At 40.5% G+C, this 14,648-nt stretch overlaps 1 protein-coding gene across 1 annotated transcript in view; it reads right to left on the bottom strand.

Annotated features, from left to right (window-relative positions):
• The window catches only part of LOC130927472 (TBC1 domain family member 8), a 32,410-nt gene that overhangs the window by 2,646 nt on the left and 15,116 nt on the right, over nt 1–14,648 (bottom strand). The window contains exons 9-19 of the mRNA XM_057853331.1: nt 12,159–12,309; nt 11,663–11,877; nt 11,463–11,580; nt 9,907–10,192; nt 9,663–9,804; nt 9,480–9,578; nt 9,339–9,407; nt 8,224–8,488; nt 6,107–6,172; nt 5,944–6,030; nt 5,737–5,858 (exon numbers count right to left, since the gene is read on the bottom strand). Coding sequence (XP_057709314.1) covers nt 5,737–5,858; nt 5,944–6,030; nt 6,107–6,172; nt 8,224–8,488; nt 9,339–9,407; nt 9,480–9,578; nt 9,663–9,804; nt 9,907–10,192; nt 11,463–11,580; nt 11,663–11,877; nt 12,159–12,309 — 1,620 coding nt within the window. The remainder of the gene's footprint in view (nt 1–5,736; nt 5,859–5,943; nt 6,031–6,106; nt 6,173–8,223; nt 8,489–9,338; nt 9,408–9,479; nt 9,579–9,662; nt 9,805–9,906; nt 10,193–11,462; nt 11,581–11,662; nt 11,878–12,158; nt 12,310–14,648) is intronic.

Below are 14,648 nucleotides of genomic sequence, written 5' to 3'. Positions count from 1 at the left end.
AATTTACAGAAAAATATGGCATACTTTATAGATGGTTTGAATTGCGATTAATTACGATTAATCAATTTTTAAGCTGTGATTAACTCGATTAAAATTTTTAATCGTTTGGCAGCCCTATAAAATATATATATACATAGAATAGAAGTTTTTTTTAATTATACTTTGGAGAAAAAAAGTGAAAAAAACATGTCTTATATGTATCTCTTCCCAATGCTAAATCTGAATAAATACATTGAACAAACAAAAACATTTTTTGAGGGGGGAGCGCTACTAGAGCTGGGAATCTTTGGGCACCTAACGATTCGATTACGATTACGATTCAGAGGCTCCGATTCGATTATAAAACGATTATTGATGCACCCCCCCTCCTTTTTTTTTCTTTTTTTTTTTTTTTTTTTTTTAAATGTTTTGTACATTAGTTCCAAAATTGTTCAAAAATACTCTCAGGCCAAACCACACTACTATTTCAGTATCAAGTTAACATATAGCAGTAAACAAATATACAAAAATAACATTAAATAAAAAAACTCCAGTCCCCATTCTGTATCAGCAGCTTTAAACTACATTCAATTAATTTAATCGTTAAATTTGTTAAAATTGCTCCCGTTATTCCATAATTTCCCTTTTGTCTACTTTCGACATGTGAAAGTTTTAAAACTATTTTAAAGATAGATTCAAGTCAATATTTTACCGATTTAGGAGTATTTTAGATAAAAAGTTAATTAGGTTTGCTTGGAAGGTTCGCTACAACAGCCTTGCAAGTGTACTGCTTTAAGATGGCGGCCGTTTATAACGTCTGCATCTAGCTTTTTGTAGATGTGCTGCTAACACTACCAAATCTATATTGCATCTAGTCCTATATAAATGATATCCACCGTAACATTATATGGATGTACAGCTTTTCGGCAGCAGTCAGGTATGTTGTTGTGTTTTTTTTTATATCGTTGCATGAGTTGAGCTAAAGCCGAGAGTTGAGCATTGGCATTACCCGAGGGGCCGGGTAATGGGAAGCATGATGTTTAGCTACTCTCGCTCCGTTCTGTCCCGAAGACCGCGCGGCGCGCTGAGTGTTGTGTACTTCCGCTTTACTTCGCATATTTCAATAATCGGAATTTGGATGTTTGTGAATCGTTCTCGAATCTTCCACGGCCGAATCGCGAATAATCTAAGAATCGGAAATTTTGCACACCTCTAGGCGCTACTTCGCCGTTTTTCACTTATCGTGGCGGGTTCTTGTCCCCATAAACTGCGAAAAACAAGGGATCACTGTATGCCGCAAAGCAGGCAGTACAGATCAACTTTTTTGTGTGGCAAGGTTCCCACCGTCCCTAGAAAAACAGAATGGTCCCGTCTTCAGTAACAAAAGTATGCGTCCCGTATTGAGCCTTTACGGGACGTGCTTTCCCACCATTCACCTCAAATTTGTTCAGTGTCAGTAAAAGTGATACAGACCCCATTAGCCGTGACAGAGGTATCATTCAACTACTTCTAAGTCATTGTTTAATCACAAAGGTTAAACATCTGTTTATTGAAGGTTGAAAAGTTGTAAGTGTGGCTTTAAGGGATCGTTGCTTAACCAATCGTTGTCTCAATCCTGATTGATGTATTGTTCACACTAGGGCTGCAGCTATCGAATATTTTAGTAATCGACTGAAAATTCTATCGATTAATCGAGTAATCGGATAAAACAAATATATTTTTAGGTGAAGAGCAATTATAGATATACATGAGAAAACAAGACATTTTATCATTTTCAGTCAATCAATGTCTTCATTTTTGATGTGTATTGTTGAAAACAGCCAACAATTGCATCTCAGATGTAACTAGAATTTTAAAAAAAGACTAATTCACTATATATATATATATATATATATATACACACACCTAAAAATGCCTTTACGCTTGATAACACACATCGCTTAAAAGTTACGATTTTTTCCCACGTTTTTCAATTGAATTTATATTTGTGTCAAGCCATTTTTAAGTTCTAGTAAAGTTTTAAGTTAGTCTAAACTGTAAGTCCTGATAGGATTTTGAATTTTTGCAGTGTTCAAAATAAATGTATGATACAGGCTGTATTGGAGCACATTAGGGACTAGTGCTACTTGGTGTTTTATCCAGCAATGACTACTGAGCTAAAATTGATAGTTAGCGTTATTGAGTTTTTATTTGACACCCTCATCACTCCACAACGCTATGTTATGTTAAAGCCTGTATGTAAGACACGTTAGCCACGCATCGAAAGTGGTCTTAATTAATAGAAACCTAGCCCTCCGCAGGGCTAACGTTACGTGAGCTAGTAGTGACAGTAACGTTAATCTTATATATTAGCGCTTAGCGCTCTTTGTTAGTGCTTAGCGCTGTACTGCTTTAAGATGGCGGCTGTTTGCTAACGCTGCCCAGACGCGGCCTAGTCTGTCATTTTGCATCTAGTTCAACATACATGTGATCTCTATGAGACTCATCAGAGCTAACTGCAACTAACGTAGCATGTGCAGGCTAGTATTTTGCAACGTCGGAGTCGTTTGTAGCGGCTGTCTGCTGCAGTAAGTTTTTTTTTTTTTGCTTCTTCCTCTACGCACGTGACATCAGCGCGTTGTCCCCCATTAAAAGTAGTCCGAGCAAAACGTGATGCTTAGAGCTGTCAAAATAAACGAATACTCGAGGTGAATAAAATTACTCGGATCAGTTTTTAAACTCGAGTTACTCGAGTTGCTCGAGTATTCGTTTCAGCTCTAGTTCACACCCCTAGTTGAAACGCGATAATCCATGGCATTGTATGTGAAAACAACACTTTAACGGGAAAATTAATACGGAATTTTCACATTAAAACGTGACATTTTATCATATTAACATATGAAAACTATCACTTTGAAAACTGAATTCCACACATTTTTTATTTTGACATGTGATTAAAGTGATTGGCAGTGATTTTTTTGTTTTGTAAGACTACGCCTATACTAGGATGGATAATGACTTTAAACGTTTAGTTAGTTAGACTATACAGCATTTCGGCTACACTAATGTACCTCTTCTCCGAAGATGTTCTTGCATGGGGTAGGTAGCTTTCTAATGTTATAAACTACGGACCAGCCGCTTAATATAGACTGGTGTCTCCGTATAATAATCGGAGACAAACGAAGTGATGTCATGAAGCACACCATCACGGCATTGTAAGCCATGGAGGCGAGCGATTAGGACATGGCATTCCTGCTCCTCTTATCTTCTCCACAGCCATTTTTCACAGTTTATGCTCTAGAGCAGGGGTCGGGAACCTATGTCTCGCAAGTCATTTTAAACCACGAAAGTTAACTGCGTGGTACCCCAAGTCACAGAGGCATGCAATCAGTTTCACTTTCATGACTTTCTGGCCTGTTACAATTGTCGACACTTCGGGGAGAGTGAGTCTCAAGAAACTAACAGCTGACCTGAGAGGCGCCACCTGTCTCGAACACTGTTATATATACATGTCCCCTGGTTGTGGTTACCACTTCCAGGAAATATACACAGCGCCCCACCATGTTTCTATTTGTTATTTTCTAAGTGTTGAGTGTGCAACTGAGCAACGAATAAAGTGTTGAGTGTGCAACGATTGTAACATCCCAAGTAACGATTTCAGACTTTCGCTGTTGTTTTTATAACAACTCGGCAACTCATAAAAGCCAAGCGTGCCTTCACACTTGCGCCCGCGTCATGCGTTCATGAAAAAAAAAGTGCACATACAGTAGGGCAAATAAGTATTTAGTCAACCACTAATTGTGCAAGTTCTCCCACTTGAAAATTTTAGAGAGGCCTGCAATTGTCAACATGGGTAAAACCTCAACAATGAGAGACAGAATGTGGAAAAAAAAAACAGAAAATCACATAGTTTGATTTTTAAAGAATTTATTTGCAAATCATGGTCGAAAATAAGCATTTGGTCAATACCAAAAGTTCATCTCAATACTTTGTTATGTACCCTTTGTTGGCAATAACGGAGGCCAAACGTTTTCTGTAACTCTTCACAAGCTTTTCACACACTGTTGCTGGTATTTTGGCCCATTCCTCCATGCAGATCTCCTCTAGAGCAGTGATGTTTTGGGGCTGTCGTTGGGCAACACGGACTTTCAACTCCCTCCACAGATTTTCTATGGGGTTGAGATCTGGAGACTGGATAGGCCCCTCCAGGACCTTGAAATGCTACTTACAAAGCCACTCCTTTGTTGCTCTGGCTGTGTGTTTAGGATCATTGTCATGGTGAAAGACCCAACCACGTCTCATCTTCAATGCCTTTGCTGACGGACGGAGATTTTCACTCAAAATTTCTAGATACATGGCCCCTTTCATTTTTTCCTTTACACAGATCAGTCGTCCTGGTCCCTTTGCCGAAAAACTGCCCCAAAGCATGATGTTTCCACCCCCATCCTTCACAGTGGGTATGGTGTTCTTCGGATGCAATTCAGTATTCTTTCTCCTCCAAACACTAGAACCTGTGTTTCTACCAAAACGTTCTATTTTGGTTTCATCTGACCATAACACATTCTCCCAGTCCTCTTCTGGATCATCCAAATGCTCTCTAGCAAACCGCAGACGGGCCTGGACGTGTACTGGCTTCAGCAGGGGGACACGTCTGGCAGTGCAGGATTTGACTCCCTGGCGGCGCATTGTGTTACTGATAGTAGCCTTTGTTACTGTGGTCCCAGCTCTCTGTAGGTCATTCACTAGGTCCCCCCGTGTGGTTCTGGGATTTTTGCTCACCGTTCTTATTATCATTTTGATGCCACGGGGTGAGATCTTGCATTGAGCCCCAGATCGCGGGAGATTAACAGTGGTCTTGTATGTCTTCCATTTTCTAATAATTGCTCCCACAGTTGATTTCTTTACACCAAGCGTTTTACCTATTGCAGATTCAGTCTTCCCAGCCTGGTGCAGGTCTACAATTTTGTCTCTGGTGTCCTTCGACAGCTCTTTGGTCTTGGCCAAAGTGGAGTTTGGAGTGTGACTGACTGGGATTGTGGACAGGTGTCTTTTATACCGATAATGAGTTAAACAGGTGCCATTAATACAGGTAATGAGTGGAGCCTTGTTAGACCTCGTTAAACCTCATTAGAAGAAGTTAGGCCTCTTTGACAGCCAGAAATCTTGCTTGTTTGTAGGTGACCAAATACTTATTTTCCACTCAAATTTGGAAATCTTTAAAAAATAAAACAATGTGATTTTCTGGGTTTTTTTTCCCCACATTCTGTCTCTAATGGCTGAGGTTTACCCATGTTGACAATTACAGCCCTCTCTAATCTTTTCAAGTGGGAGAACTTGCACAATTGGTGGTTGACTAAATACTTATTTGCCCCACTGTAAAATGGACAAGCTGGCAACAGAACATATACAGTATATACATATATATAAACAGTATCTATATCTCTCGAAATTTCCCGCCAGAGAGTAATGAGTTCTGAGATAAACCGTGCGGACGATGACGTAACACATGAGGCTGCTCCTTTCTGCACACGCGTAGTCTGCGCGAACGCACGGGTACCTTGCAGAAGCGGGGGTCCTGCAATGCACCTTAAACGTAGCGCAGACAGGTATAAAATAGTGTGCAAAATAACAAGGAGATAGTTATCCCTCCTAGTGTAGACATAGCCTAAATCAAAGTTACGAGTTACTGGAGGGCTGGCATCGCTGCTAGCTCTCCCGCTCCAAATGGATTGGGAAACCACCGCCTGCAATGGCAAAGAATAAGTAAAATGATTATACCTGTTTCATGAGTGGGGTGGGCTGGTTGCCATCTTTGTCTTTGTCCACCCCCAAATCCCGTAGCATCTGCTTGAGCTGTTCCTGGTAGTCCTTCACCTTCTCCCCTTTCCCGTCAGCCCTTTCTTCTCCAGCAACAAAAACAAAACAAAACCAAGAAAATTTGGTATGGAACAAAATATCAAGTTAAGCTCTCTGCCAACTTCCCACCTGAGGCCATGCCCATATAAAGGGGCCTGTCAGTCGCTGCCACGGCAGGCGTCTTTGTGGACGAGTGCACCTCACTGTCTGTCAGAACTGTGAAAAGCAAAATCCACAATATCCAAAGAGGGTTTGGAATGAGTGCACGGCTCGAGTGGTCGGGAAAACTCACCTGGAGGCAAGTGGAGACGGTACAAAAGCTTCACCTTGTCACTCAGCTCGCCACAGTACAAAGTATCTGGGACCACAAAGAGGTAAGTCACTCAGTGACATTGATTTTTTTATGCAATGCAAAAATGTACACAAAAAATAGAGCGAGAATGTAGGAGATAGTGGGACAAAGTTAACTCATGAGAGTTAAGACCTGTCACTTATTTTTCCAAAATAAAATTGCAATATTACTCAAGTTTAGAGCTGAAACGAATACTCGAGCAACTCGAGTAACTCGAGTTTAAAAACTGATCCGAGTAATTCTATCCACCTCGAGGAATCGTTTAATTTTGCCAGCTCTAAGCATCACGTTTTGGTGGGGAGAACAAGTATTTGATACACTACTTTTAATGCGGACAGCGCGCTGATGTCACGTGCGTAGAGGAAGAAGGAATTAAAAAAAAAAAAATCATATCGCAGCCGACAGCCGCTACAAAATACGCCGACGTTGCTAAAAACTACGCGCCCAGGATGCTAGTGTGGTAGCAGGTAGTGTCCGATGCGTCTCTTAGATATCGCATGCATTTAGGACTAGATACGAAATGACAGACTCGGCCGCGTCTGGGCAGCGTTAGTAAACAGCCGCCATCTTTAAGCAGTAGACTTCTCATGGCTAATAAATATAACGTGACTGTCACTCGCTCATGTAACGTTAGCCCTTCGGAGTGCTAGGTTTCTATTAATTATGACCATTGTCGATGCGTAGCTAATGTGTCTTACATACAGGCTTTATTTAATCTGTAAAAACACTGCGCTGTAGAGTGATGAGGGTGTAAAATTAAAACATAATAAAGCTAACTGTCAGTTTTAGCTCAGTAGTCAGTGCTGAATAAAACACCAAGTAGCACTGGTCCCTAATGTGCTCCAATACAGCAGCAGGTATCATACATTTATTTTGCACACTGCAAAAACACAAAATCCTACCAGTGCTTACAGTTTAGACTAATTTAAAACTTAACTATAACTTTAAAATAGCTTGACAGAAATGGAAATTAAATTGAAACACGTGGGAAAAACACGTAGCTTTCAAGTGATGTGTGTTATCAAGCGTAATTACATTTTTAGGTTTTTTTTATAAGATCTAGAAGTTTTTTGAGTGAAAGCAGTGAATTTTTTTTTTCTAGTCACATCTTAGATGCAATTGTTGGCTGTTTTCAACAATGTACATCGAAAATAAAGACAGTGATTGACTGAAAATGGTTAAATGTTGGATTAAAGTGTCTTTTTTTCTCAAGTATATTTATAATTTCTCTTTACCTAAAAAAAAAAAGCTTAATCCGATTAATCGATTAATCGATAGACTTTTCAATCGATTACTCGATTACTAAAATATTCGATAGCTGCAGCCCTACTCAAGTTGTTTATTTAAAATTTGAGAATATTGTAATATTGGATTTTCCAGAAAAAGTTCAATTTCTCAAGGGTTTTTTTTGGAAGGGGGGGGGCAATTTTGCAGAAATGTCAGAAGTTTTTTATGGTTCTTTTTTTTTTTTTAGTTTTTTGTAAATAATATACACCGTTACAAAAATGAAGTGATATATTTTTAATATTAGTTTACATTTTTCTTTCTCAAAAAAAGTTTTAAGGAAAAACATCTACACTATTTTGGTAGAAAAAGGTAGTAATGCCCCCCTTTTTTAAATCTAAGATCTAAAAATGAAAAAAGGGGGTCTGCACTACAATAACATATTTTTACATTATGAAACGTCTAGGTTGGGGGTTGGAAAATATGTCATAAAACTACAAGGATAAAAATGTTATTAAAACAGGATCCACAAAAAGTCAAAATGCTACAATAATAGCATTTAACAAACTTTTTTGCAGAGTAGAAGTCATCTATCAACGATAAGAATTCAGATTTTTGGGGTAGGGGTCTTAAAACAGTTCTTTTATAAGGGGATAACAAATTATACTGCAATAGTTTTTTCCCCCAACATCTGAGAAAAAGTCCTATTTTTTCATGAAGGTTTTGTGATTGAATAAAGAAACGAGAAGAATTTGGAAGTCAACCGTTGTGTGGAATTGGTATGAAGTGAGGGCATGAGGAAACGAGCATCTGGTCGGTCCCACCGCACTCACCCAGCCAGAGGGCAAAATCCCTGAAGGAGAGCAGATTGCGTCTCTCCGAGTCCAACAGGGTGAAGGTTCGGCGGGCCAGTGTGTCAGTGTGGCGCCGGCAGCCACCCGCGGGCCACGGGGCTAGCAGACCGTACAGGCTCTTGAACTGCGGCAAGTCCAGTCGATATCTGCGCTCCAAGTAGGAGACGCCGCGCCGCCAGGATGCTGCCTCCGCTGCCGCCACCGCGCTGATGTCGCCCCAGTACAAGCTGATGAAATGTTCTGTCTGCATGAAAACACAATTACTGACAACCTTGGGCACGCGTGTCATCTTGCAACAATCAAGTTACAATTTTTCCAGCTAAAATTCTATTTTTTTAGATTGCATACATTTTTTTTGGGGGGGGGGGCAAATTAAAAAAGTTTTTAAATAATTTTTCCAGATTTTTAAAAATTGTTTTAATATTAGTGACAATGACAAATAAACTCTGAATCTGACTCTGAAAAGTAATATATTGCATTTAGAAATACATGCAACATATTAATGCAATGCAATAAATGCAATGTAAATTTTAAAAATATATATATTCTTGTAAAGAAAGATATAGTATTTTTTCCAAAGATGAAGTTTCTTATTCCAAGAAAAAAATGGCATACTATTAAAAAGGCATTTTTAAGAGAAAAAAAACTTGCAGTTTTTGACACCGTGCGTTGTTTTTATGAAGAAAAAAAAACCTAGAGTCAATTTACAAGAATAGCATTCTTATTGTTCTTTGAGAAATGTGCATTTTTTTCAGAAAAAAAGACCCTTGAAATTTTATAAGAAATTTCTTCAAGACTAAAAAGGCTAAATGTAAAAAATTGAGTATAGTAATGTAATAACAAATTTCTATTTATGAAAATGTTTTTGTAAGAATGTTGAATTTTTAAGTTGTATTGTAAAATGAAGCTTAGTTTCCCCCAGATAAAAAGTAGTTTATTTCAACTGTAATTCAAATGTATTAAAATTAATTGAAAAAAATGTAGTTAATTTTGAGCATAGATATGTTTTGAGGATGAAGCTGATTTTTCTAAATGAAATATTTGTGTCAATTTCCAGAAAATAATGACATGAAAAGTGTCATCGAAGAAATCACCTTAAAGAGGTCGTAAATATCCGCCAGAATCTCTGCAGGGATGGAAACTTCTGGCGTCACCACTCGTAGCTACCAAAACATGTCTGAATTAGCATTTTCTCTTCGACGTCACCTCGCGTTAGCAGTAGTATCTTTTCTCACTGCATTTTCTTTGGTGGTGTCCTCATGCGCCTGCAGGACCCGGATTCTGTGGCGACAGCGCAGCCTCTCAATCTTCCTCACCGTCAGGTCCCCGAACCGCTAACCCGGAAAACAAAACGTCTTTTATTCTGAATGAGACACTATCACACGAGGCACTTTCTTGAGTCCCCGCTAATAACTCACTTCATGGGCATCAATGATAAGTTGTGTTATATTGACTCTGCCCGCAGCAGTCGCGTCCAGCATGTTATTGCCACTGCCATCCGAATGGGGCTGCGAGAATTCACCAGGACAAGACTGGTCGTTTCCAACATGCTCTAGAAAACTGAAACAGACCAGTAGGTGTTGTTAAAATACACGTGTGATGCTAAATTGTGGACATTAAGCAACTAAAAGTAGTCTGATGTTGAATTATTTTGCCGAGTACCTGGCGAGAACCATAAGTGCCTGGCCATCGTCCACCCGGGCGCAGAGACTGGCGGCATTGGCCTCCAGTACGGCCAGAGCCAGCTGAAAGATGGCCTTGATGCCGTGGAAGAAGAAGCAGTCTACGACACATACAGCACTGTGGAAGGGCAGCACGCTGACAAAGACTGTCAAGAACCAGGAGAGCGACACAGACGACAGCGTGGAAAGGTCCGGAAAATGATCGGCCAGATCAGGGAGGCGCTCACTGATCAGCTGCTCGAACACAGATTGGTCGACTTGGGCACCTGTGTGTTAGAAAAGTAAGCATTTCCAGCTGTTCAAATGCCGAGACGAGAGGGTAATCTGGATTACTCGGATTTGATTGGCTAAAATAGTACTGGCATTAATAAATTGTGAAACTATTGGCTTTCATTTACATTTTTCTCCACTATTGCATGTCAGATGAATGAGTTTTTTCTCAACATAATAGGGAATGTGACTATTAAGCCCCTTTCAGACTTATATCCCGGTAAATTCCCGTGTAAAGTGACGCCTGGATTTGATTGTGTCATGGCTTTCAGACATGGGGAGATATCCCGGGAATGACGCGGGTTGGACCCTTTTGCAGACTTGTCCCGTGTTGCAGACTCGGCGCTCTCTGTGCGGGGAGTGTGGCTGGCGCGATTTTATAAACCAGACATTACGTCGTTTTCGGTTGGCATCGGCAACAAAATATACCACACATTCTCAAAGATGGACGATGGACTCGCTTCCTCAGTTTTGCAATCCAGAAGCAATTTATTTTCATTATATTTTCAGTTTAATTTAGCTATTTCCAGCTTGCCATGTTGATAAATGCGATGTTTGTTTACCGCTTTTCTGTCAATGTTCATTCGAAATAGTTGGAAACCTTGTTTTATCTACTTATTTTTGGAGTAATATTATTTTTTAATTTTACAGACGAAAAGATTTTTAGTAAATATCGACTATAGACGAAATTAGTCTTCAGTTATTGTCAACAAAAACTAGACGAAGACAAACTGATTTTGAGATGACTGAAATATGACTTGGCGGCACGGTGGCTGAGTGGTTAGCGCGTCCGCCTCACAGTTCTGAGATCAAGGGTTCAATCCCGGGCTTCGGCCTTCCTGTGTGGAGTTTGCATGTTCTCCGCGTGCCTGCGTGGGTTCCCTCCCGGAACTCCGGTTTCCTCCCACATCCCAAAAACATGCATGGTAGGCTGATTGAACACTCTAAATTGTACGTAGGTATGAGTGTGTGCGTGAATGGTTGTATGTCTCCTTGTGCCCCGCGATTGGTTGGCAACCATTTCAGGGTGTCCCCTGCCTACTGCCCGTAGTTAGCTGGGATAGGCTGCAGCACCTCCGCGACCCTCGTGAGGAAAAAGGGGAATGGAAAATGAATGAATGAATGAATAAAATATGATTTAGACTAATAAGTATCATCGTCCAAAAAACGAAGACGAAAATTAAAAGGGCTGCCAAAAACAACACTACCTAGAAGACAGGAAAACTTAGTATTTTCAGTTGCTATCTTTCCTAATATAGCGCTCACCAATCACACGGCGATTGAAGTAGTCGGGCAGCATCCGCTCGCAGACGGCCACCAGCAGCCAGAACGCTTCTTCTTCTTTAGCGTACAGCAGCAGAACAGATGCCAGAATGTTCATCGACTAGCATCAAAAAGCAACAAATGAATTAATCCCCAGTATGTATGGATTGGACATCTATCGCCGTCAAATTATGGAACCATACCTGACAGTATCCGATCTTAGGGTTGCGGTGGGCATAGGCAGTGAGGACGCGGCGGAGCGCTGCGATGCCGGTGGGGTTCTGGAATGCGGGATGGTCCGGTAAGGAGCGGTGGAGGTCACGCTCGATCTCGTCGGTGGTCAGGCTAGTCTGACCCATGGACGTCTGCACTAAGCCGGCGTAGTAGCCCGGATGCGAGTCTAGATCGGAAGACGCGTCTGGAAAAGAAATACTTGCATAATAAGCCTGAGCGCAGGGGTAGTCGGACGTTTTGTGTAAACCAGGGGTGTCAAGCCGGTCCTCAAAGGGCCGCAGTGGATGCGGGATTTCATCCCACCCAAATAAGAGGAATACCTTTTCATCAATCGTGCAGCAGAAACCACATTGATTGAACTGTCTGCGCTGCATCTGTTGGAAGAAAGACCGGGACCCACTGCGGCCCTTTGTGGAATCGGTTTGACACACCTGGTGTAGACGCTGCTCGGTTGGTCCTTCTCACCCGAGAGCATCATCCAAAGCTCGCCCCTCAGCGACTCCGGTATACCCATGGCGACCAATCGCTGAACCTTGTCAGTGCGAAACATGTGGACGCCGCGGCCGAACTCGACGAAGTGATCTTCCCAGAGCTTTTCCTTCACCACTTCTGTATTCTGAAAGAGCGTCATGATTAGGGGTTTGACAAAATATCGAAATGGTGATATATCATGATACTTTGTATCCAAAAGGTTATCAATATGCTCCTGCCAAGAAGAGATATCGTTTTAAAAAGGTGTCAATGTTTAAAAAAATTTTAAAAAGCAACCAACAAGTTGCTACCAAAATCTTCCACCATGATAGTGTCTCAGGTAACTCGAGGGCTACCATTGACGGTGTTCGACGCCCAATCCATTTAGGCTGGGAACGTTCGTTCATTCGAAACCAGAGCATTCGCAGTCATTCTGTCCGATTTTCGGGGCATTTACAGGTCACCTACTTTTCATTTACAGGTCATTTCCTGTTGAGTCTGAGTCACTGCCTAATCATTTGGGTGATTCCCAGGTCACTTCCCGTTCTGTAACTCAAAATAAACAGGAAATGATCCATAAACAAGCATTAAAATTGGTTCAGGGGTTAAAAAGGTGAGAAGGGTGTGGAGGAAATATGTTCCGGTAGGGCTGTCCCAAACGACTAATTTTCTCCAGATTAGTCACCCGACTATTTTTACGATTAGTCGACTTTTTACTAATTTAGCAATGAAATTTTTGTTGACGCTTATTAATTCACAAAAACACTTATATTCTTTATCAAAGTACAAATAAACATCTAAATAACAATAATTAATCACACATAAACAATGAGGTCAAATGTTGATAGCATTTACTCGTGCAAGAGAATGCAAAGTAAACAGATTCAGAACACTGACTTCGCCTTTCCAACATTATTCAAAACAATTTAAAAAAATATATCTAGCATTATTATCATAGTATACTACTATATAAAATAGTATTATAAGAATTATAATATTCATTGCCAATCATATTTTTCAAAAAGGGTGTCATTTTAAAAGCCATTCTTAGTGTAAAATCTGAATTCTGTAGTATTATAGTATTTACATATTATAGTATTAATTCTGAGGTATTGGGGAATAACTCCAGAAAACGTTATTTAGATGAAGGTGGCATGCTTTTATTTTGATATGTTCACCGGAAGTACGTTCGCTAAACCGCTAACAGCTTCACACTCCGCAAAAAAGCACTTATCGTCATTGCTTGTGGTCTCACTCAGATTTTATTCTCTTTTCATTTTATCGTTTGCAAATGCTGTTAAACAGCGATTTTTAATGTTTGAAGTGTCACCTTTTAACCGCAAGTTTGCGTTTTGGACAAGACTGCTAATGTTTTATAGCAGACTAAAGTAGGTTGTCTTTTTTTCCCCATTCTCGCAGTCGGACATCCGGGCATTAATAACGTCACCAGCCACAACAAAGCGTCGCGATATTGAAATAGGGGCAAAAGACGAGTCACAAGCAGTTGTGCATTGTAATACAAACGCGTTGAACTTTCGTCTTATTTGCGGTCTTTTTTCCGTCGGAATGACTAAAAGTTGCTGTATTGCGGGTTGTCACAAAAGGAAGAGTTCAGAGCCGCATTTGAAGTTCTTCATTCTTCCTCGTGAGAAGAAAAGGAGAAACAAATGGCTGAAAGCAATTAATCGAGGAACAGTAAAAGAAGACGGTTCCATGGACTATTCTCGCCTGTGGGAACCTAAATCCAAGCACATTTACGTTTGCAGCCAACATTTTATTACTGGTGAGTAAACTTTAATCGATTTTTTTTGCCCCAATTAGCTGCTAGGATTCAATAGACTAGGCAGTGGTTTTTATTACCGTAACCGGCAACTCGCAAAGCGTTATTTTTGTTTTGCCATGAACTGCTCCGATTAGTTCATCGGTATATTATTGGCCTGGTAGGAATTGGTTATTTTGCCGTGACGTGTTCACGGCTAAATAACGCTTGGAGGCGAATTACCAGTTATGGCAGAAATAATCACTCCGTATATACTACCAGTTTTCTTAGTTCCACACAGTACATATTCCACGTAATTGATAAAGGTCAACTTACTGGGTGACTTTATGAGGTAGTTGTAGATGTTTCCGAACTCCACTGCAGGCCATTCCTTTGGATTGTTCATCCAGCTATCAGATGCGACTTTGTATGGGCAGATTTGCAAGCCTATACACGGTAATTTTAAATTGTATCGCCTCCTCGCGTCTGTCGGCAGTGACTCGTGATAACAGTAAGCCATGTTTAAGACGTTTTTATGAAAAAAGACGCAAAACACACCTGAAATATATGAATTTCAGACGTTTGTCTACGGTATGTTTAGCTGTGCGTGCCCCCTTCTCAAAATGGGGACACGTTGCTGAGCGAGGTGACGTCATTGTGACATCACGCCGACTTCCTCTATTAGTCTCAATTTAGCAATTCTAACATTACAGTGTTTAATGTAC

This window comes from Corythoichthys intestinalis, chromosome 12 (genome assembly GCF_030265065.1).
Source record: "Corythoichthys intestinalis isolate RoL2023-P3 chromosome 12, ASM3026506v1, whole genome shotgun sequence".
Lineage (NCBI taxonomy): Eukaryota > Metazoa > Chordata > Actinopteri > Syngnathiformes > Syngnathidae > Corythoichthys > Corythoichthys intestinalis.
The sequence above is the reverse complement of the archived record's forward strand: the minus strand, read 5'-3'. Positions and strand labels throughout refer to the sequence as shown.